This window comes from Podarcis bocagei, assembly GCF_964188305.1.
Source record: "Podarcis bocagei genome assembly, chromosome: 16".
NCBI lineage: Eukaryota > Metazoa > Chordata > Lepidosauria > Squamata > Lacertidae > Podarcis > Podarcis bocagei.
The window spans coordinates 10,104,196-10,127,535 of record NC_138142.1 but is presented as its reverse complement, the minus strand read 5'-3'; the positions used below and the strand labels follow the sequence as shown (position 1 = coordinate 10,127,535).

The 23,340-nt window shown below is 45.3% G+C and overlaps 1 protein-coding gene across 21 annotated transcripts in view; it reads right to left on the bottom strand.

Annotated features, from left to right (window-relative positions):
* EP400 (E1A binding protein p400) overlaps positions 1–23,340 on the bottom strand; it is a 71,781-nt gene that overhangs the window by 7,230 nt on the left and 41,211 nt on the right. For 10 of the 21 annotated variants that reach the window (XM_081175387.1, XM_081175404.1, XM_081175398.1 and 7 more), the window contains 22 exons: positions 22,288–22,586; positions 21,865–22,067; positions 21,564–21,733; positions 20,621–20,817; positions 19,935–20,046; positions 18,965–19,108; positions 17,192–17,353; positions 16,118–16,201; positions 14,827–14,961; positions 13,988–14,032; positions 13,235–13,388; positions 11,563–11,804; positions 9,634–9,807; positions 9,104–9,151; positions 8,670–8,705; positions 6,575–6,711; positions 5,833–5,889; positions 5,031–5,148; positions 3,400–3,591; positions 2,226–2,271; positions 2,015–2,124; positions 893–1,097 (listed from right to left, as the gene is read on the bottom strand). In XM_081175387.1, coding sequence (XP_081031513.1) covers positions 893–1,097; positions 2,015–2,124; positions 2,226–2,271; positions 3,400–3,591; positions 5,031–5,148; positions 5,833–5,889; positions 6,575–6,711; positions 8,670–8,705; positions 9,104–9,151; positions 9,634–9,807; positions 11,563–11,804; positions 13,235–13,388; positions 13,988–14,032; positions 14,827–14,961; positions 16,118–16,201; positions 17,192–17,353; positions 18,965–19,108; positions 19,935–20,046; positions 20,621–20,817; positions 21,564–21,733; positions 21,865–22,067; positions 22,288–22,586 — 3,070 coding nt within the window. The remainder of the gene's footprint in view (positions 1–892; positions 1,098–2,014; positions 2,125–2,225; positions 2,272–3,399; positions 3,592–5,030; positions 5,149–5,832; positions 5,890–6,574; positions 6,712–8,669; positions 8,706–9,103; positions 9,152–9,633; positions 9,808–11,562; positions 11,805–13,234; positions 13,389–13,987; positions 14,033–14,826; positions 14,962–16,117; positions 16,202–17,191; positions 17,354–18,964; positions 19,109–19,934; positions 20,047–20,620; positions 20,818–21,563; positions 21,734–21,864; positions 22,068–22,287; positions 22,587–23,340) is intronic. The other 11 variants (XM_081175406.1, XM_081175407.1, XM_081175389.1 and 8 more) reach the window with 5 other exon arrangements.

Here is a 23,340-nt window from a genome sequence, read left to right as displayed (position 1 = left end):
GGCCCTGCTTCACACCCAGCCTGAGAGTTTCTAGTTTCTGAGAGAGCTTAGAACGTGTCCTTGAACTCTGATAAACGTGTCCTTGAACTCTGGCTTCCCTTGATATGGGATAGAGAGGGGTGTGGGAGTGGGTGCAGAAATGAGGTAAGTACAGAGGCAGCATTTACCTTGGTGCCCTCCTTCGTCTCTGCCTCAGCACTCTGTCATGCGCTCCCCGCTCCGGGGAGGTTGCCCTTCGAGTTGAAAAGGCCCCCACAGATTTAACTGAGGGCAGGGAGCCTTTGGCCTTCCAGATGCCCCAGCCAGCATGCTCAGCGGGTAGGCATGATGGGTACTGGAGTCTAAAACCATCTAAAGAGCTGCAGGTTCCCCATCCATGGGCTAAATATAATATACTCAGCCCATTATACCTAAAGGAGCGTCTCCACCCCCATCCTTCAGACCGGACACTGAGGTCTAGCTTCCCGAGGGCCTTCTGGCAGTTCCCTCACTGCAAGAATTGAGGTTACAGGGAACCAGGCAGAGGACCTTCTCGGTAGTGGTGCTCACCCTGTGGAACGCCCTCCCACCAGGTGTCAAGGAAATAAATAACTTTTAGAAGACTTCTGAAGGCAACCCTGTTTAAGGAAGTTTTTAATGCTTGATGTTTTATCGTGTTTTTAATATTCTGTTGGGAGCCGCCCACAGTGGCCTGGGAAACCCAGCCAGATGGACAGGGTATAAATTGTTGTTGTTGCTGCTGCTGGTGTTAAAACCCACGCAAGGTCAAGTCAGCAGAGGATTAGAAACAAGAAGCAGATGTTACTACCAGTTTGGGAAAGTATCCCATAGGTGAGATTTAACCTTTTTAAAAAAAATAAAAATCAGACTATGCAAAATGTACACTCTTTACCTGGCGTAACCTGAGTGACTAAGGATCTTGCTTGGGTCTGGACCGGGGTCAGGTTAGTAGTGACAACCGCTGGCGCTGTCACCGATGTCACTGCTCGGACCCCTGGGGTAGACGCTATGGTCACCAGTTCTGCGGATGCAGCAGGTGCGGCAGCTGCTCTCTGTTGAGTATGTACCACCTGGGCTGTAGCCGTTCCTCCTGCGGTCTAAAGGAAAGGAAGAAAGATGTAATTTGTCGCAGCTCTCAAGTTAAGATTATCCTTGACCAAATGGCTCAAGCTCAAGACATCTTGGCAAACCAAGCTTTGTCCTCGCCATAGTAAAGAATCCCACTTCCAGGGTAGGATTTTTTTCCAGATACCCCTATCTATAATCAAACTGCATCTGCACACACACTTTGCTTAGAACCACTGGACTCTGGTTGAATCATAGAGTTGGAAGAGACCACAAGGGCCATCGAGTCCAACCCCCTGCCAAGCAGGAAACACCATCAGAGCACTCCTGACATATGGTTGTCAAGCCTCTGCTTAAAGACCTCCAAAAAAGGAGACTCCACCACACTCCTTGGCAGCAAATTCCACTGTTGAACAGCTCTTACTGTCAGGAAGTTCTTCCTAATGTTTAGGTGGAATCTTCTTTCTTGTAGTTTGGATCCATTGCTCCATGTCCGCTTCTCTGGAGCAGCAGAAAACAACCTTTCTCCCTCCTCTATGTGACATCCTTTTATATATTTGAACATGGCTATCATATCACCCCTTAACCTCCTCTTCTCCAGGCTAAACATGCCCAGCTGCCTTAGCCGTTCCTCATAAGGCATCGTTTCCAGGCCTTTGACCATTTTGGTTGCCCTCCTCTGGGCACGTTCCAGTTTGTCAGTGTCCTTCTTGAACTGTGGTGCCCAGAACTGGACACAGTACTCCAGGTGAGGTCTGACCAGAGCAGAATACAGTGGCACTATTACTTCCCTTGATCTAGATGCTATACTCCTATTGATGCAGCCCAGAATTGCATTGGCTTTTTTAGCTGCCGCGTCACACTGTTGGCTCATGTCAAGTTTGTGGTTGAAATCACTGCCCTCATTGGGAGCTTGAAAGTGACACACTGGGCATCTGAAAATACTCACCGCCAGGGATCCCGGTATCACGGGTGAAGCCAGCCGCTTGTTGATTGGCTGAAAGGTCGTTCCAGGAACCCCGGCCACTGTATTTACAATAACGTTCCCACTCACTGTAGCTGAGAAACAAAACCAAAAGGTCAGTCTGGGCCTGCAATGGAGGCGGGCATAGTCATTTCTCCACCACCCACAAGGCTTTACTACGGGAGGTGCAACTCACCTGTCTGCATGCTTGTCCCAGTCACCGAGGTCTTCATTGTGCCAGCCTGGCCAAGAGATAATTTTGGTTAAAGAGAGAAACATACCGGGACGTGGAAGGGTTGGCATGCAATGTGGCCAGGATGTGGCAGGAGCTGTGTGCAGCTGCACACAACTTCTTTGCAAACCTCTGAAGCCGGCAGTTAGTTAAAAAGCTGGCATTTTAATGAAAGTTCCCCATTGCACATGAACCCCAAACCTGTGGTTGATGCCTTCCAAACAAGCCAGGATATGATGCAAAGTTTAAATGATGGCTTCCTATCCTGGTTTGTTTGGAAGACATTAGCCCTATTTTCAGAAGCAGCTGGAAAATACAGTCAAGTGCTAAATCTTGACTTGTTCAGGCGAAGTGAAGGGAATGGAAAAGGGCCATGGAAACTTGTGTGTGCTCTGGCTGAAGCAGCCAGAAATTTCAGCATTATGTGTGGATGTGGGCACCATGTAAGAGTCGTGAAGCTATCTGCTCATATGTGACACAGCTTTCTGAGAATTAGCCAGAGTCCCAAATGATCTCCATGGATATTCAAGCTATGTTTCTAACTGGTTTAAGGATTTAGCGCAGAATACACAATGATAAATGTAAGCACAAGTGAAAAAGTAAAAAAACACACACACAAAAAACGGAGTGGGTTTGCTTATAAATCCAAAACTTATTTCAAAAATAACAGGTCCTCTTGGGGGGGGGGCAGGGAGAAGCACCAAACATGAATTTAGCCTATAACCACCTGATTCCCTCCCTACAGAAAATCAGGGTTATGGTTTCCAGCCTATAGCAGGTAACATCCTTGCTGCCACGGGTCAAACAAACAGTCAGCATATAAATGGACATGCCTGATGTTAAGGCTGGTCACTGCCTGTGCCTGTAGCGCTACAGGATGCTGGTCTTAAAACAAGAATGCAGCCACACAGTTTTGCCCGTGGAAGTTACAAGCCCACAAGAACCCCTGCAAATGTGGCTTGTCATGACACTTCTTAGCCTGCCTCTCCCACACTTTATGATGCTATGCGTCCTTTGAGTTTTAGGAATAAGAGGAGACTCTCGCATAGCTTAACTGCTGCATCAGTCCGGACACGCTCTCCACTCCCCACAGGCATCTGGGCCAGTGGCTATTTGCAACCCCTCGAGAGTGTCTTACCAGCACTGCAGTGTTTGCCACAGTGGTAACAGCCGTCTGCACCACAGCCTGGGGCTGCTGGACTACCTGGGCTTGAGCCTGGGGCTGAGGCTGGGCTTGCTGTACTGCCGCTTGCTGTGTTTGTTGCTGGCCGGCCTGCTGTTGCTGCTGAGGTCCAGCTTGCTGCTGGGCCCGTTGCTGCTCAGCCAGAGCCTGGGGAATAAGGAAGGAGAAAAAGCGGTTGGTTCCTGTTCAAAGGGCAGATAAAAGCATCCCGAACAAGGCGAGCCATTCTCACGCTCCTCTCTTCAATTGGCTGTGAACAGGTGGATATGTTGAATTTGCCTAGACTTGACATCTTTATATACAAGGTCCAGTCCCTTCATTTTGTGTCAGTTCTTTAGGGCAGATCTTCATATTACCTTTCCCAATGTAGGTGGGGGGCAGGGGGAGAAAAATATATAAAGACTTGGGAATAGCTGTTCAGATGCCTCTTCCACCCCATTATATACAGCAGCGCCAGTGGCCCCAAACAAGCAACAGGTTCATCACAGGATAGTCTCTCCTGTCCTCGGAATCAACAGAGAAACCCCCAATCCAGCTTGGGACTGTGGTACAGAAAAATTCCACGTGCCATTTCCCAATAATCTTTTCCTCCGACCTGCCCCAAAATACGAATTTACTTGAGGGGTAAATAGCTGAGATTTGGGGGATTTACAGCAAGGAATTCCTTCCGGTCCACCTTGGCCACTGAGGCCTGGGACACTTTGGTTTGTTTCACATGCCCCTGAGGTTCAGCTTGCCCTAATCAGGGACCGAGTCTTTGGTGTGACACGTTTTGCCCTGTGGAACTCCTTGCCAATAGAAGTTTGGCAGGAGACATCCCTGTTCATTTTTTTGATGTCTTCTAAAAACTGTATTATTCAGACGGGCCTTTCAAACATGGGCGTAGTCAGCTGCCCCTCCCATTAAGAAAATAATAAAAAATACTTAATTGACCAATCATTTCACAGATAACTCAGTTCTGCCCCCCCCCAACATAAAGCCTGCCCCCCGCATGCTTTTAAATCTCTTATATTCTCTGCCAACCCGCTCTTACTGATCTGTCTGGCATTTTTATTGCAATGCTGTGTCTTTAGCCTGTATGGCACCTTTGATTATTATGTATGGAAGTGTGGTTTCCAAATATTTAAATAAATAATGGTGCAGGGAGACAAGATCAATCCCATGCACTGCTGTCCCAGTCTGAATCATACCCTCCCACCACCACCCGACTTCAGCTTCTGTTTCTAAACAAAATAAGAAGCATGGGAGACACTTATCACATGATGAATGAAAGATACACCCATGACGCTATTCCCAAGTTTCAATATTACTGCCCCAGCCGCACTGGCAAAATGAACGTGAGAACATGCCCTAAAAAAACCGAACTGGTAACACAATGAGAGACCAGCCGTGCTGGTAAGACAACAAATTTCATAAATGAACTAAATCCAGATTAGACTGTGAATAAAGCCCCTACAGTGTCAATACAAAGCCTTTATATCACATATTTCAAATAGCTGCAGCATACCATATACATTAGTTCATCCCCACTATGGAGGGGGAGGAGTGAGACTGGACCTATCACCAAACAACATCCCCCGACTCACTGTTTCGGCGCAGGAACTGGAATCTCCTTCGCAACGTACCTTCTTCTCCTTTGCGATACGCTCTGCTCGGAGAGATGCAACTTGAATGGGAGGAAGTGGCTTGTCGTAGTTGATGCCGCTGGGAATGAAGAGGAACGAACTAAATTAGAAATTATGAAGGGGGAAGAACTGGGGCACCATTTGGTCAAAAGTCCAGAGCTTTTATTAAGGCCTACTGATTTTGATGGAAGAGTTGAGCACATGCTTAAAATAACTTCCAGCAATATCAACAAGGACTTAGAAGCATTTCGCTTTAGCTGGATTGCACCCAATGCAGAGCATCTCTCTGTGTATGTGTGCGTCTCTGCTAAAAAGATCAATTCCATGGGTAGGCAAACTAAGGTCTGGGGGCCGGATCCAGCCCAATCGCCTTCTAAATTCGGCCCGCGGACGGTCCGGGAATCAGCGTGTTTTTACATGAGCAGAATGTGTTCTTTTATTTAAAATGAATCACTTGGTGATTTGTGGAGCCTGCCTGGTGTTTTTGCATGAGTAGAATGTGTGCTTTTATTTAAAATGCATCTCTGGGTTATTTGTGGGGCAAAGGAATTTGTTCTTTATTTATTTATTTTTTTCAAAATATAGTCCGCCCCCCCCACAAGGTCTGAGGGACAGTGGACCGGCCCCCTGCTGAAAAAGTTTGCTGACCCTTGATCAACTCCATCCTTTCCCTGTTCTTTGCTTAAAGTGCTTGGAGAAAGAAGGGGGGGCGGGTGCTAATCTTGCCCTGTCACACCCCTCCCTCCTACCTGAAGCTTCTTACCTTTCTGCAAGTACTGAAGTGTGTTTTGGATTCTTCTGGAAAGGGTTCATACCAAGTCTGAAATACAACCCAAGAGGACATTTGTTGTCAAAGAAACACATTTCCAAAATGCCCCTTTATTTAAAGGTGGCCGAGGAGGGGAGGGGAGAAAGAATACTCCTGAAGAGAGGAGCAGTGCTGTATATTCTAAAGTCACGGCACCAACACATGCACTGACAGATCCACCAGAACACTTTTTGACCTTAAGAAAACACAACATATTTGCATTTGGGAAAGAACCCCAAGGAAGAATTATATAGTGGACTTCAGATTTCTATTCTGTTTACAATCAATACACTGTATATGGAGAACTGCCATTGGAGAAAATATGAAAACACATGGGATTTTTGTCAATTACATGTGTTAATTGGCTACCCAATGCCACAACGTTTGTGCTATCAACAGCTGTCTTCTGAACTAACCAAATTAAATATGGAATAATCACTGGATGAAGTTTTTTTCTCATGTCATTGCTATTAAGTCACATCCACCCGATTCAAGACCTGTTAACTCAAGGATAGCACTTCATGCACCTGATGAACTGGACTAGGGTCCACAAAAAGGCTATGCCATAAAAAGCTACTTGCAATGTGTCACAAGCCTCTGTTGTTTTTGTCGCAATGGACTTGCGTAGCAAATGGCTTTTGTATAGAATAGTTTTACTGCAGTGGCTGCAAGAGGAGCGTCTTCCCTATGAACTTACAGGGGTTTGATCGGTGGGCTTCTCTTCCCAGCAATGATTTTCATAATCTCAAAATGATTAGTGTAAAGCTGGGTGTGCGTGGAGCCCTCATCTTGGGCATAGAGCTGATTTGTTCGAAGTGGTCGGCTATTCTTTGTCTAAATATGAACAAACAACAACAAAGTTTTACAAGGCGTAATACAAGACTCTGTAATGTTTCTGCCTACGTAAGAGATCTGGTACAGTAAACTTGCAACTTATGTAGGGCTTCTGTTCCAGGGACTGCGCCTAAAGCCAAAATCGCATTTAATTCAGTGACAGGTGGGACTGCCAAAGTCTCTCCCCCCCCCCGACATTCACTCCCTTTCTGCCCCCCTTTTAATTTGCTATTTTTGCCAAGCACATGAAGTTGAATGCACACAAGTTAAATGCATAAGTTGCAGGCTTACTGTATACTAAGTATACAAATACTAAGAAACAAGTAAAGCACAAACTACGATTATAAACTACTAGAGCTTAATCCCAATAGCAGGGTGATCCATGGATCTGAATGTTCCATTTCTCACGTTTGTCCCTCTTCCTTTGCTTTTCAGAGCTAAACACGGTGTGGGTAGATGGTTCCTGGATTTATTGGGAATCTACTGAATTAAGGGCACTGTACAGATGTATTTAATGAATGAACAAATGAATATCTGCATTATTGCACAACATTGCTGGCTTCAAGCTAGCTTTGTATACAGAGATTGAAGGAGGCTTGCAAACTCTGGTTAAAGCCAACCATGGTTAGCGCTGTCATCAGTGCAGAGATAAACCTGCTCTATAAACAGCCGTGAAACAGAAAAGGAAGAGAGAGCATGTGTAAGAGATGGGCAGGAGGCAAAGGGGGATATGTGGCTTGCTTTCCCTCTTATAACCATGGCTAATAGGTTATGCCAAATATTGCATCGGTACCAAGTTTGTAAGCTGCCGATTCAAGTGTCAGAAATGTAGGGAAAGAAAAATAATACCAGATTAATTTCCCATTTTATATAATCATGAAAATGGAGACTGGAGAATTAGGAACACTTGGGAGGTCCTGGTGGGTCGTATTTCTGAAGTGTACACAAACCTGAAACAACTGACTTCTTATCCCCACACTCCAAAACGATTCTGTCTCATCTCCACCCCCTTTCTTATTACTCTCCTCTTTCCCTCTTCTCCAGCCCACCCTCACTCTTCCCCAATCCCACAAGCCTCTCCCGCTTGCCAGAAGATTAAGGCTGAGCAGCTGAATAATTCTCATTATTGACCCCCCTATTCCATGGGGCAGGTAGGAACTCTGGGCTGACTGGGACCAGAAACAGGGAACCTGGCCTGAACCAGTCAAATTGAACCACTGAGAAGCAGCTTGGCTGGGTACCCCACAACTCCCTTTCTTTGATTAAGTGCCAAAGGTTTTGTTTTGGCGCCGGGTTTTGTTTTGTTTTTACAAAATGGCTCGTTCCCCATTTTGGTCCCCCCACCCCGCCCCGGAGCTCACCTACCCTGGGCTCCTAAGACGTCAGAGCAGTCAAGTCAGTGGGCCAGAGAGCTTCGGGCAGTTATTCTGCCTAACCAGCCATACCGTCACATCAGACCATATCGGCCACACACTGCCAGATGGACTTGCTAGTACTAATTTGCTTCCTGTACTTACTTAACCCTGCTCTTCTGTGGAAAGCACAGAGCAGCATGCATCGGGGACTTAAGTCTGAAGTAGCTGAGTCACTGATCAGGCGCACACCCGCTTGTCTTCAGTGATGCTACTTCCTCAGGTACTCCTTCACCAGGTGCACATAAAAATATGCACATGTGCATTCTCTCACACACTCACTGTAATACTGGTCTCCCGACAAATGCCATGTTAATCGGCAACATCCCAAATATTTCCCTAAATTTGATTATCTTGGTCAGAAGAAGAAGTTTAGCAGGAACTGTAACTTGAGGCCAAAAGCTCTTTCTCCATGGCACCCAACTTTGCCCCTTTGCGGTCTGGTTTCCGGAAAGCTGTTTATATTTGCTGCTATCACCTCTAACCCTACTACAACTAATTTACAACTACGCTTCTGCAGCTGTTAAGTTGGGGGTGATACATTACCTGATGGGGCGTTGCAGGGATTAATTCATTAAATGTCTGCAAAGCAATCAGATTTCAAAATGAAAAGTAAAAAAAAGCTAGTAACAAAACATATTTTTTTTTCAAAACAAAAAAACAAAAAAAAAGGTACTAATTATAATAATCATGCGGAATGAGGTGGCATTTCTGGGAGGTGGACAAAACACTTTTTATTTTTTAATTCAAGCTGGCTAAAGTGTGAGAAATCACTCTTCAAATCACATCTTTGAGACAAAGGTCGCCTGGCGCCACAATCTATTGCGTCAACGCGAAATAGATGGGAAGGCTTTAAATGGCTGATTGAGCGTTCAAATCAGGACTCAAATATGGATCTCCTACTTCATCTTGTGTCCACCTCTGCTGATGCTTAAGATACCAGACTGTCTGAATTGGAACAACAATTTGTAAGTGCACACCTTATAAATGCTTTTTGTCTTCTTCTTAGGGTTCGCTTCATACATAAGCTGTAAAATAAGAAGCAAAGTTTGACTTTCTGCGATGGGTTTGGATTTAGATTAGTGACATAAATAGAAAGTCTCTATAAGAGCCAGTGTGGTACAAGTGGACAGAGGGTGAGGCTTAAGGCCCAGGAGATCAGAGGTCAGTACCCTGATCAACCCAAAAAAAAAAAATGGGGGAGGGGGAACGCATGCCGGGAGGCCTTGGACAAGCCCCTATGTCTCAGTCTCAACTCCCCATTGGTAAAACGGGCAAAATGCTGGCCTAACTCACAGGGCTGTTGCAAGAACTCTATAGCACATTGCCGAATTTTATTTTATTTCCAAATACAAAAAAAGGGAGGAAAAAGAGTGCCACGTAAAACGATCCAAAAGAGAAAAGTATCACAAGTACGGGTCCTCTCTTTACAAATTTCATAAGGATTTGCTTATGCTTCTGACTCCCTAAAGCGTGTACAAGAAAGTTGCCTACTTCGGCTTACACCCACCTTCCCTTCTTCTCTTGGAATGACAACGTTTTCGTAGCGGTTGCGACACTGTTTCGGGGAGCGGTAAACTCGGCTGCAGGAGTTCACTACGTCGCTGACCAGATCCCAGTTGGGCGTGTGAGCCGGGGACACGACTGCGAGGTTGAGAGGCAGCTCCAGCAACTGTTTGACCGCCTGCAAAGAAGGGGGAGGACAGACAGGAAGTAAGACTCTATTGCTATCCTCTTCACTAGTGATATCTGGGGAGTGAGTGCTGATTCTGATGTGTGGGTGGTCCAGTTCTGGTTCCCTAGGAGGAGGCACTTGGAAGGAACACAAGGTTTGCAGCAGTACAACAGAAAAAACCCCGCAAACCTGAGGTGTGTGAGAGACAAAACAGGGCTACACATGGTCAGTGGCCACAGAATGTGGAGTATCTGTTGGAGTGGAGGACCCAGAAAACAGGACAGGAGAAGGGGAATGGAATGAAGTAACCAGAGAGAGAGAGCTGCTTTCTGGGGTACTTGAACAAGAGCACCCCACACTGCAAGACTTTGTTGCGGGTCCCACTTGCTTAATAAAATATGTTGCAGGTTAGTATGTTGCACATGAAGCTGAACTCACTATTTTATCGCACTTTATCAGCACAAAACTGATCAAGTCCAGCATCCTATTCTGCGCCCATGGGAAGCCTGCAAGCAGAGCATGAGCACAACAGCATTCTCCTTTGACCCCCCCAGAAAATGATAATCAGAGGCGCACTGCCTCTGACAGCGGAAGCAGAAGATAGCCATTGTGGAGAGTGAGGACTATATACATGAAGGAATGGGGTATGCAGAGTGGGGCTGCAGTTTTGCAAAACAAAACCAACACAACTGCGAAAACTTGACTCCTCCATATTAACTGGGGGCATTGGGGTAGGTTTACTCAACACCCCACTGGTGTCTCCTTAACTTTCTCCAAAATTAGCAAGTGTATTTCCGTTTACTTTACAGGTTTAGGTCATCATTGTGATTGAAGCAAAACTGGCTTGATACTTGTTGGCCATTATGTCCACCAAGCGGGATCCCAAAAGGCTCAACACATGCCAGATGAATCAACCTATACAATATAAGGTCATCTTTGGACACACACCCCTCTTAGTGTCTCTGGTAGGCAGGGTAAGAGGGGGAGCTCTGCCTATGGAATACCCCCACCTGGGAGGGTCACCTGGCATCCCACTCAACAAATTATTACTTTTAAGCTTTTAAACTCATTTTTAATTTTAAGTGAGAAACATACCCATACAAGGAATACAGAGCTTAGTAGCTGCACAGAAAATAAAGAAAAATAGTGGCTAACGGTTGTAGTTTTAGACATTCCAAGAAAGGCAATAAAATGAAAGTGTTGCACTTTTTTAATTACTATTTTAAAAGGCTTTTAAAACTTCTGAGGATGCTGGTTTATGCTGCAACCAAATCCACCTGTTCTTGCAGTGGTTTATTCTGTTGTCTTTGCCTTTTAAACGACTTCATGTAGCAATGTCTACCACCCTGGGAATACTCTTATCGGGAGGGGGCACAGGGGACTCAATAAATAAGCAGCGCGCACACACCCCGCCAGACCTTATGTCTGTACGCTGCAGAGGCAGATGAAGGACTTGGAAGTGAGCCCAGTTCTGGCCAAGTCTTTCTTGGAACGTACCTGGCACCTAGTGGATGGAGTGGGAAAGCATCAAGCACCCAGGACCGCCAGATGGCGACAAACTGGGAGAAACACACATTTAGCTATTCAGCAATGGAGTTCTAGCCAACTAAATTCTACTCAGAGAAGACTCACTGATAATCAACGGGCCTACGTTGGCTATGCCCATCAGTTTCTATGGGCCTATTCGGAGTACAGCCAGAGGTGAGTGTAACCCAAAGACTTCTTGCATCTGCGGTGAACCCAGTGTTGCAGACGCCATCTCACCTGGAGGAGCGCCCAGTCCTCGCTGATGAGCCACTCGGGATTGTCTTGGCCCGCCTCTGCAGCCGGCTTCACAAGAGTCGGGAGCGGCTTTGCAAACTGGGTCTGCTGCTTCAGAAGGATGTTCTTCTTCTGCTCTTTGCCTTCCCGCTTCATTTTCAGCATCCCCAGAGTGGCTCGGTCAAAGAGTGACCGGGGAGGGATAACCGTCTCCCCGTGGCGCTGCTTCTTCTTCCTTCCTGCAGCTGGGAAGAGGGATGCTGGGCTCAGTGAAGCAGTTGGTGGCGGGGAGTGGGAAGGGGCAATGAACATACAAACTACGCAAGGATGTTAAAAATTATGAGAGAGTTTCCAAAGCCCTCAAAGGCCACAGGCGTAATAAGCTTTGATCCACCACAACGCCTATGGTACTCTGGCAGATCAGGGAGGTTTTGAGCTGTTTGCTGGGGAATAATTAAAAAAAAAAACCAAATCCCTAACACCGTCATAAATTTAGTGATCTGGGCAGGTACTAGTTGTACCAATGTGGAGGGCAGGGGCAGACCCACAGCCATAAGACAAATGAGGGGCAAAGAGCACTTGTGCCACTGCAACCAGCCAGTAGGCGCTAATGCTTTAGCACCTCTGCCACCCATGTGCTGTATCATCCACAAACCTGGCAGACTGAGCTCTGTGCTTCGTAGGTGCCCCCTAGGCTGCAGTACCAGAAGTGTCATCACCTGCCTGAGCACTTTGTCAGCTGACCATAACAGTCAATCCTTGAACATCCCCCGCAAAAGCTCGAGCCCAGAGAACCTGGGGCTCTTCAGGTTGAACTTCATTTCCCATCATCTCTGACCACTGGGCTATGCTGTCTGGGGCTGACAGGAGCTGAAGGTCGCAAACATCTGGAGGGCCACAGACTCCTCAACCTGAGCCACCTGTTCATTTCAGAAAACCTAACCTCTCCTTCTCCATCCCCTTATACTGCTGGTTTTGTAACACCACCTCCTGTCTGCCTTGGTTTACACTCCCTGCCTCTGGCCCTGAGACTTCTGGGTAAGAAACTTGTGTGAGGTCAGACTGTTTGTCCACCCAGCCCAAGGTTGTCTACTGCAGGGGTAGCCAATGTGGTGCGCTCCAGATGTTGTTCCCATCAGACTCAGCCTGCACAGCCTATGGTCAGGGATGATGGGAGATGTAGTCCAACAAATATCCAGAGAGTACCACACTGGCTATCCCTGGTCTGCTGACTGGCAGCAGCTCTTCAGCGTCTTACGCAGAGAGAGGTCTTCTGCATCATCAGCTACTTCATACCTTATTTTAAAGAAAACAAACAAACTGGAGATGCCACAGGTTGAACCGGGAATTTCTGAAAAGCACATGCTCTGATTTTATCTCTTGCCTATCCTGGAATGTTCAGAATTTGATCCATGCCTGCCTCTTGCCTCGGACTGACCACCAGCACCCTCCCACAACCTAATTGCCTGAGGAGCCCCCTCCTGCTGGACCTCACAACAGCACAACCCCACTTCCCAGCCGGTTTCTCAATGTTTAAAATAATCTTTGGAAAGCCTATGACATAACAGCAACTTTCTCAGCTTGGGCTTCCTGCAACAAAGGAGTTCCACACCCACAAAAGCAACGCCGGGAGGTGTCTGACAATGTATATCCTACATAAAAACCCGATGTTTACCGGATGGGTCCGTTTTGTGGCGCTTACGCTCCTTCCTGACATACACGGGCGGCAGTTTGGACTCTGGGATCGGGGTGCTCTCATACATCAGGCACATGACGGAGTCGATATAGATGTCGTTGTCATCCTGAGGTGGCGTTGGGGGAGTCCAGAGCTGTACAAAGCATTAGAAGAGAGTTACCTTGCTTTGTGTTCTTGGATAAGCAGAGGATGTGCGTGCGTGTGGAAGAGAAAGAGAAAGAGTGTGTATGGGGTACCTCCAGTTGCAAACGGGATCCGTTCCAGAGGTCCGGCCGCATCCCGAGGTTTTTGCAAGCCGGACACATGCGCATGGCACAGTTTATCGCTTCTGTGCATGCATGCGTGGCACGGTTTAGAGCTTCTGCACATGCACGCACGGGGAAACCTGGAAAAATACTTCCAGGTTTGCCGTGTTCGCATCCCGAAGTTTACGTAACCAGAGGGATACGTAAGCAGAGGTGTGAATGCACTAACATAAGAAGGCCCTGCTGGATCAGGCCAATGGCCCATCTAGTCCAGCATCCTGTTCTCATAGTGGCCAACAAGCTACCTGTGGGAAGCCTGCAAGCAGGACCATGAGTGCAGCAGCAATCTCTCCTCCTGCAGTTTCCAGGGACTGGTACTCAAGAGCATACTGCCCCTCTGCATACAGCGTGTGTGTATGCGTTTTCCTCGCCTCCGCCCCACATCCACCCCCACGCTGAAGAGGTAATAAAATCAATACAGACTTACCGGCATTATTTCAGTTTGTCCATCTGGGCCTTCATAAATATATTCCTGGAGCAGGGAGCGGGGGGAAGAGAGACACACTTAGTTCTGATGAAACCAGAGGACAAAATAGCTGTCTTCAAATATCTAAAGGGCTGTAACATGGAGGATGGAGCAAGCTTGTTTATTCCTGCTCCAGAGGCTAGGACCCGAACCAATGGATTCAAATTACAAGAAAGGAGATTCTGACTAAACATCAGGAAGGACTTTCTGATAGTAAGAGCTGTTCAACAGTGAAAGAGACTTCCACAAAGGGTGGTGTGCTCTCCTTCCTGGAGGTTTTTAAGCAGAGTTTGGGTGGCCACCTGTCATGTATGATTTAGTAGAGATTCCTGCATTGCAGGGAGTTGGACTAGACGACCCTCGGAATGCCTTCCAACTTCTTCCAAGACTCTATGAGAAGCACAATTCATTGTGGGTTTTATCCCCGTGGTGGTCCCACTTAAGAGTATACTAAATGAAATTATGTCTCTACCTTTGGTCCATTAATTTCAATGCATCTAGGATTAACAGTGGATACAACCTTTTAAAAAAAGAAAAAGCTAAGGGGAGGTAATACACCCCCCTTAAATTAAAAAAGCCCAATGAAAACTAAGGACCAGTACCCAATGAAATATCAGGAAAATGGAAAAACTCTGGAGTGGAAGAGATGGCCTGCCCTGCTTGAGGTTCTTATAGCTTCTAGTATCCTAGAGGAGAGCTAGGTTGGCAATCCACTGGAGATGAAGGGACATAAGTGTTGTTTTCCTGCAGGTTTCCCTCAAATGTTTTAAGAAGTGCATAAAAGCTGGCAGGTAAATTACTTTGTTATATGCATCTTCCCGAGTGTAGGTGAGCAGTTCCTCCTCTTCCCCATCCAAAAGCATTTTCTCCTCTTGTTCTTTCAGCGACTTCAGGTGATGATTTTCCCACACCTTTTTGGCAGTTCTTACTTCCATCTAGGTAAGATATATATTTATATATATTTAAAAGAAAAACTTAATGTATTAAGTTCAATTACAAAACTAACTCAGGAATCAGCAGGAGGCATAAATTTCTGGGTTACTTGCAGTAGGATCTCTGACCCCAAATACTATTTAACAATAGCAGCAATAAAATGACCTCCCTGCAATCTAAATTATACTAGGCTGAAGTAATTAGGAGGGGATTTTTGCGTAGAAAGACCGAGAGCTCCGTTCTGGTATTCAAAACAATCTTGTGGGCTCAGAATCCTTTAATTCTAAGTGCAAGGCTGTTACATCAAGAGCCAGTTGGTGGATATCCAGGTTCTGCTACAACAACAACAACAATAATAATAATTTATTATATGTACCCCGCCCATCTGGCTGGGTTTCCCCAGCCACTCTGGGCGGCTTCCAACAAAGACCAAAAATACACTAAGATGTCACACATTAAAAACTTCCCTGAACAGGGCTGCCTTCAGATGTCTTCTGAATGTCAGGTAGCTGTTTATCTCTTTGACATCTGATGGGAGGGTGTTCCACAGGGTGGGCGCCACCACCAGGAAGGCCCTCTGCCTGGTTCCCTGTAGCTTTGCTTCTCACAATGAGGGAACCGCAAGAAGGCCCTCGGCGCTGGACCTCAAAAGCCCAACAAAGTAGATCCCATAAGTTTGCCCACCCCTGAGCTAATTATTTCAGAGGCAATGATTTCCAGGGTGAAAATAACTATTATATTTATATACAGTGTGTGCATATTTAGGTGCCACAAGATGTACCATGGCATAAGCTTTCATGGGCTACAGAAATAAAAATGTCACTCTCCCATGTCTTTTTTTAAAAAAAAAAAAAATCCTGGGTCTTCTAAGCATCTTCTGTAGTTTTTGCTTTGTTCACATGAAGTCCTTACAGATACTTTGCTGCATAATACTGTAAGAGCAGAAGAAGGCCTCCCACAGTACTTTATGTGCCCTTAAGAATCTGCTCAGGCCAGATCCCTCAGTGGCCAGGCTGTAATGTGTCTTTGAACTGGGGTAAGACCTCTTGCTTGCCTGGATGGGGAGCGCGGTATGTCTGGCCACACACACCAAGGGCATGCACCCCCAACCCCCCAAAAGGTTACTGCTGTAGAAGTGACTGCATATACATGCCATACCTCATTTTCCTTCAGTTCACTATCATCAGTGGAAACATGGAAGAGCTCTAGGTAATTCAAAGCGTACTTTTCAATTGGGGTGAGCTGAGAGAAGATACAAAGAAGTAATTATCCGACAAAGAGTATGTCAATGCTTCTTCTAGGGACTACCAAACCATAAATGCAATAAGCACGTCCAATTAACCAGCCAACAGATTTAAGTGCATTATTTTTAACAGATGTGTTTGTAAAAAAAAAAAAAGAACATGGCAAGAATCATCTTAGAAAACGAACCTCTCCTCCTTCTTTCTTGTCAAGGGCAGAAGGCTTTTCTAAGATTGTTCTTGTTTTTAGAAGAAGAGTTTGGATTTGATGTCCTGCTTTATCACTACCCGAAGGAGTCTCAAAGCAGCTAACATTCTCCTTTCCCTTCCTCCCCCACAACAAACACTCTGTGAGGTGAGTGGGGCTGAGAGACTTTAGATAAGCGTGACTAGCCCAAGGTCACCCAGCAGCTGCATGTGGAGGAGCGGAGACACGAACCCGGTTCACCAGATTACGAGTCTACCGCTCTTAACCACTACACCACACTGGCATTAGAGACAAATGTGTATCTCACAAACAAAAGTGTGCTTCCTGCTTCAAAACGGTTGCTTCTGCTCATTTGGAAAATGATTCATCAAATTAGCTGTCATTTCCCTCAATTAACTAACAGCCATAATAATAAGTTCCAAAGCAATTCAGACAACTTAGGTACAGTTGGCATTTTCCACAGGAAGCTACTGCATACACAGTCAAAGTTATTGATCCATCTAACTGATTTCATCTACACTAGCCTTATCCTGACATGCTCTGGTCCATGAGGTCACGAAGAGTCAGACACGACTAAACGACTAAACGACTAAACAACAACAAGCCTTCCCCAACCTAGTATCCTCTAGATGCTGTTGGATCCCACCACACTTGACCACTGGCCATGCTTGTAGGGGCTGATGGGAGCTGGGAATGAACTATACCTGGGAAGCGCCACATTGTGGAAGGTTGGTTTGCAATGCTCTAAAGATACCTTCAACTGTTAATGTAAAGCAAGTGTACCTGATCCACAACAGCAACCAACTCCTGCAGCTGAGAAGGCTCATCAAGATACTGGGACTTGCCGATTTCAGAAATGAGAGGTTCCAAAGCTGATTCAGTCTTTGAGACCTGAATGCATGTGTACAACTCCTCCTCCTCTTCTCGCTCTGTACTTTTGAGAGCCTTTTTAAAACACACAAAAGGTGTTTTTTTGTATAAATGCAGCGGCACATCCATCACATTTTTTAAAAAGTTATTCTGATAAGAAAACCAATTTTTTATCAGTTAAATAAACTGAGCAAATTAAGGCAATTTCTACTGCTATTCATAGGTAAGGAAGTTGTAAGAGATTGTTCAGCCTGGCACTCGGAGCAATGGAAATTTCATACTCACTTTACCTGTGAGATAGGTGGGGTGAGAGAGACTGACTGGTCCAGTGTCACTTAGCAAGTCTCAAGGCTCAGGAAGAATCTGAACCCAAGTCTCCAACATTCTGGTCTAACACTTAACCACTGTGCCACATGGGCTCTCAAGGCAGATATGTGAAGGGCACTTGTTTGTTGAATAGTGAACTATTCACTTGGGTTATATGGAAGTATTCCTGCATAGAAAGGGCCTTCTAGATTTTGCAGTAATAATTAGGAATTTGGGGAAAACGTGATGCTTTGACTAAAGGGCATACAACCTCCCCAACTCCACCCTAGACAAGCGCTGCATTCCCTTGAGAGTAATCTGTCTGTAATTGGACTAATTAATCCAGGATAAAGACATCCCATTTCAGTCTTCACTGTGGCTCCCTCAGACCCCTAATACGATGCAGGTCTACTCAAAACTAAGCCCCATTTTTAAAAAAATCTCATTTATAAAAACCCCAAAATCTCAGAAGTCCACTTTGCAGTAACTAAAGCAGGGTTTTTAGTGTTACTGCTGCTACTGATCTACGAAATAGAATCTATATCAAGATATGACAGGCACCCACTATCTGGGCTTTCTGGAAACAACTGGAAGACATTTTTGTTCCCACAGGCTTTCCCAGCTGGATAAATGAGTCTTTGCTGTATCTATTCCTCAGGGTTTTAGTTTTATCTTAAATGCATCTGCTGTCTCTAAGCTTTCAACTGGTTCCTGCAGTTGTTATTGTACGTTGCCTTAAGACGACTGTATAGAAGGAGATCAACAGCTAAATGATGATGATGGCGGTTATCAATGGCTGTATGCTTTTATTTAATAAAATACTATGGCATGCAGTTGTTCTCAAACTATATAAGGGGGGAGACATCAAAGAGGCATGAAAAATCAGGGAGGGAGGAACTCTGATGGGATGGGAGAATGGGGCAGCTTCAAGAGGTGTAGGAGGCTGCATAAAATGCAGCCAAGTTGCAGACATCCCTCCTGTGGTGTAACCAGTACATCCCATGTTACGTTTCTGTCAAAATAGTTGCAGGCAACCTTAATGTTGTGCAGAACCAGTAAACATTTGCATCATGCAAATACTTCACCCTATTCATCTCCTAAATGTTCTGAAATACTGCACCCAGAGAAAGAGGAGGAGAGAATATATGTATTATTAAAAGGCTTAAATAGCTCTCAGGGGAAGTAGTGTATTACCTACATGAATAGTTTATAAGCTTTCAAGAAACCTTTAAAAGAAATGATTCAGAAGATTAAAAAAAGAAGACGACATGATTATTCTGAAGGGAGCACTTGGAAAGTCCCAAAAGGCAATCAAAACAGTTCTGCCACACAGTTATATATCCTCTTTTATTTCTGTTCAAATTATTTGTGCTTAATTACCTCTATAAAAGGTCTTGCAACCTTAGGAGATATGGTTTCAGCCGGGGAGGGCTCCTGTGTAAGCATCACAAATTCTTCAGCCTTCACGCGGAAGCCAGAGTCCTCCATTGGAGAATGAACCTCAAAGAGTTCCTGAATCGTTTGCTGTGGAAGGAGGGGAAATACGTCTCATATCAAGCTCCTGAAGAAGTGTCAATTTAATTATTCTCCCCCCCCCCCCAATTGTAACTTAACTCAGGGCCTGATTTCTATCTGAAGGAGGAACAAAAGGAATGTCTCCTCACCCCACAGCACTCCATTAACAGTTCTCTTTGAAGGGGAGGGATTTGAGGCCAAAAGAAATAAAAATTGACACACCTACTCCTTCTTCATTCATTAACAAAATACAGATGCTGCTACTGGCCAGGATTTGGGAAACCAGTTCAGAGGGGATCAGAGAGGCTGGGTCTGAAACCTGACACCACCGAGACACTCTAGCTACTGATGCACTGTGCAAAGTACCCTCAGCATTTTCTCAGATTCACAAAAGACACAATGAGCAGAAACTCTCCTCAATGAGGTCAAACTAATAAGTGCATCTTTTTCTCCATTTCCTTTCTTATGATTAAACTATGTGGGTGGAGAGTAGAAGAAAAGCTGTAGCCATCAGATACCATGATCAACACTCTCCACCAAATCTGCTATGAAGTCCCAGTGGCTTTGAAGCTGGCAGGACTAGGAGGCTCCGCCTACTGGGAGGGGTCAAGCACAAATACATTTGCATAGTCCTCCCACCTTTCAAAGCCAAGTTGGAGCAGCCCAATCCTAAATAACCTCCATGATGAAAGCCAATTAGAAGTCCTGCTAGTTGTGTCTCAAGACAACAATAAAGCCTCAGGAGCCGATGCTTTGAAACAAAGGGTATAAAGTATTTGGGGAAACAAGGAAGGTTTCTTGATAAAATTATTATACTTATTAAAAATATATATACCTGTGTTAAAAAGGCCATAGAATAGTCGTTTCCCTGAGCTGCTACTTCTCGGATCAAATCCTTAGTGCCATTTTTTAAGAGCTTCTCTTCTACTGAATTTCCACTGACAAGCCTAGAGAAGAAACCAAGGAGATGTACCAAAACCTTAAAGCTGAGAGCAAAATGAGAATAGCCAGAACAGACTGAATTTACTGAGTAGTCAAGATCAGAAAATGGTTTTTAGGCAATGTTTTATTGCTGGGCATGTTAGCAGAGCAAAGTTGACTGCTCTAGGACATAATCATTTACCTACTACATATTTTGAAAAGTCCTTTGTTCACTATGGACACCCTTCACAACCAAATTTTGCATCATGATTATTGGGATCAAGAAGCAGGTTCTCTTCTATGTTTGAATACGAACAGATGCCATATTGGATCAACATGACAGACTAATCTTTCAAAAATGCACTGCTTCCTTCCTTCCTTAGAACTCCCAAGTGATGGTGTGTGCAAATCTGTTAAGATTATTACAAAATATGGGCAACCCCTGCCCTCTTTAGATGACATGATGAAGTTATGGTATCAGGAATCTCCGGAACACAAATAGCCTCTGTCGTGCCTCCTACCATGGGCAAGGCTGCATGTTGCCAATCTCACTAGAGGAACCATTTTCTATTTGTAGAACAGCTACTTTGCAAGCATCACCTGTAGATATGGATGTCTTTGCATCTGCCAATTCTGTCACACCATTCCTGAGCCTTAGCATCCATCACTGGATTTAAATCGTTGTCATAAAACACAACGGTGTCAGCCTCCACAAGGTTGACGCCTGTTGAGCGGCTGTGTGAAGAAAGAATTGCACAGAAGATGCGCTTGTCTCTGTTGAAAGTCTTCATCAGTTCCTTGATCAGAAAAGAGGGGTGGGGAGGAAAAGCATCACAGACCGTAAGGCATTTAGCACTCACTGTTGAGATGACAAGTATCACATTACTTATTCTCAGAGCAGACACCTTTGTCACACATGGGATCAAGTGCTCGACCACCCTATCTGACTGGATGTGGTGTTCGGGATCCAAAAAACAACCTCAGTTGCTGAGCGTACAGAGATCCCTTTTACCTGGCCTGCACAGGGAGCCAGACAGGAAGGAACTGAAGAGAGGTTTCCCTCTCATGTGGATGTACAGTAAGTACACTTAACATAGGACCTGCCAAGTAGAACAAGTGGGAGGGGCAAACCATCCGAGGATCCCCTCCTCCCTGTGGGAAAAGTGATGAAGTGCTCAGAACCACCAAGTAGCTTTTGAGAACAAATGAACAACAAACAGAGACAGAGACTGAAAATCAGAAGCAAGAAATAAATAAAAAGTGATAGCAAACTATTTAGAGAAGGAGTGAAGTGCTCTTTACTGGGCAAGGTAAAGCGTTAAACCAATGAGGAGCTACCACGGAGCTGGATAGATACTAAAGCTCATGATTCATTGTCTCTCTTGGGCAAGTGGGGATGGACTTAACCCACTTAACTCCCATTGCCCCTGACCGTTCACTATGCAGGCTGGAAGTTGGGAGTCCAGCAGCATCCGTTGGGCACCAGGTTAGTCACCCCTCGTATAAAGAATGAGATGGAGGGATTGCTCCAAGTAAAGTTTACCTGCCGCTCTTCCTGATTAGCACACTCATCAATCCTCACGTAGGTGAAGAAATGGAAATTCAAGAAGAGCTCCAAGATGTCTAGCATGAGGATCATCTGGGACAAGATCAGCACCCGGCGTCCTTCCGACTTCAACTTCTGAAGCAAGACCGCCAGGGCTTCCAGCTTGCCTAAATTTTGGAAAATAAGCAAGTGTAAAGCCTTCCCACAGAACATTTGCCCGATTCCAGGTTCTACACAATCCAACCAAAAGGAAAAAAAGAAAAGAAAGAAAAGAAAATAGAAAAAGATTCTCCTCTACCTGCATCGTACTGAACAAGTCGGAGATCAGGAAACTGAAGCAATTGTGGGGTAGTGAGTTGCTGCAGCTGACTCAAGTAAGGTGAGGCTGCCTCTTTCAGACGGTGCCTGAGTAGTTTCATTCTATGGCTGTACAAAGGAGGAAGCCTTGCCATGTGCAAAGATGGAGGAGCAGCCACTGCAGATGGCAGCACACAGAGCAGCCTGGGAAACAAAAAGCAGACACGTGGCTAAGTACTTTGGATATATTAATCATTGCATGGTGGCCTTGTTAAATACAGAACCAGCAGCCTAGATTCTCATTCTGGTCTCTTTCAAAGGGGTGGCATGGCTGGGGAAGAGGAACGTGAGAGGTGGCTCAAGGCAGGCTTCTGTTCCAGATTCTGTTTAGGATCAAGAGCAAGGGAAACATTCCAGTGATCACCTGTTAACAGCATCCCTCAGAGAGTCCTGCTGCTGCTCCAGTGTCCGTGTCATCCCCTGCAGTGGATCACTGTGGTCCCAAGAGGGATTTGACGAGAGGAGACAGTTTGCAAAACCAGCCCAGCTCCATTTGCTGCCTCTAGCGGAAAACTGAGGGGTCATCTTTCTGTCCCCCACTAGAGAACAAATTCTCATGAGGTCCTGGCCATACACTGGTGCTCTGGAACAGCGGCGCTCATTGCAAGAAAAGATGCGGTCGAGGCGCTCCTTTAGAATCCTGTTTTTTTCCTCAAACGACTCCTTTGCAATAAAAATGTGGGGGGGAAACACGAGAAAAAGTGTATACCATGGGCAGAATGCTTTGAAATCAGAACTATAAAGAGTTCAAAGTCTGTTACTTGACTACAATCCTAAAATCACTTACCCCAGAGTAAGTCCCACTGAATTCAATGTGTCTTAATTCCAAGCAAAGATGCATAAGAATGCAACTGCATATGTACCCCAAAGCAAAGGGATCTCCCCCCCCCTTTTTTTTGGCACAACCTCCAACAAAACAGTTCTGAGTCATACAGCTATATGCTAGCATCACTACTGGAGCGCTCTGTAGATTCTGTTCCAGAATAATCAATTAAATCCCCCCATTCTGCTCTACTTCTATTAAATTAAATTCTGTAAGGTTATAGTCTACATTTTAGTCTTAAGCATAAATTTAGCAGGTGGGGGCACAGTTCAGTAGCAGTGTACATGCACAGCATACTGAAGCTCCCAGATTCGGTTTCCCAGCACCTTCCATTTTAAAAAAGGTCTCAGGGAAAAGGGAAGGGCCAAGAACTCTTCCTGAGACCCCAGAAAACTGCTGCCAGTCAGAGCAGACAATACTGTGCCAGTTGGTCTAACAGTATAAAAGGCAGCTTGTTACAATCATCTATTTTGTTGCATACTGAACATTATACAGCTTCCAAATCAGACAGAAGGTATTTTCCTTTATTATTTTTTTGTTTAATACATAGCTTCCCTTTCATATTTCTGTGGGTACCTTTCATTGTCCCTCTTT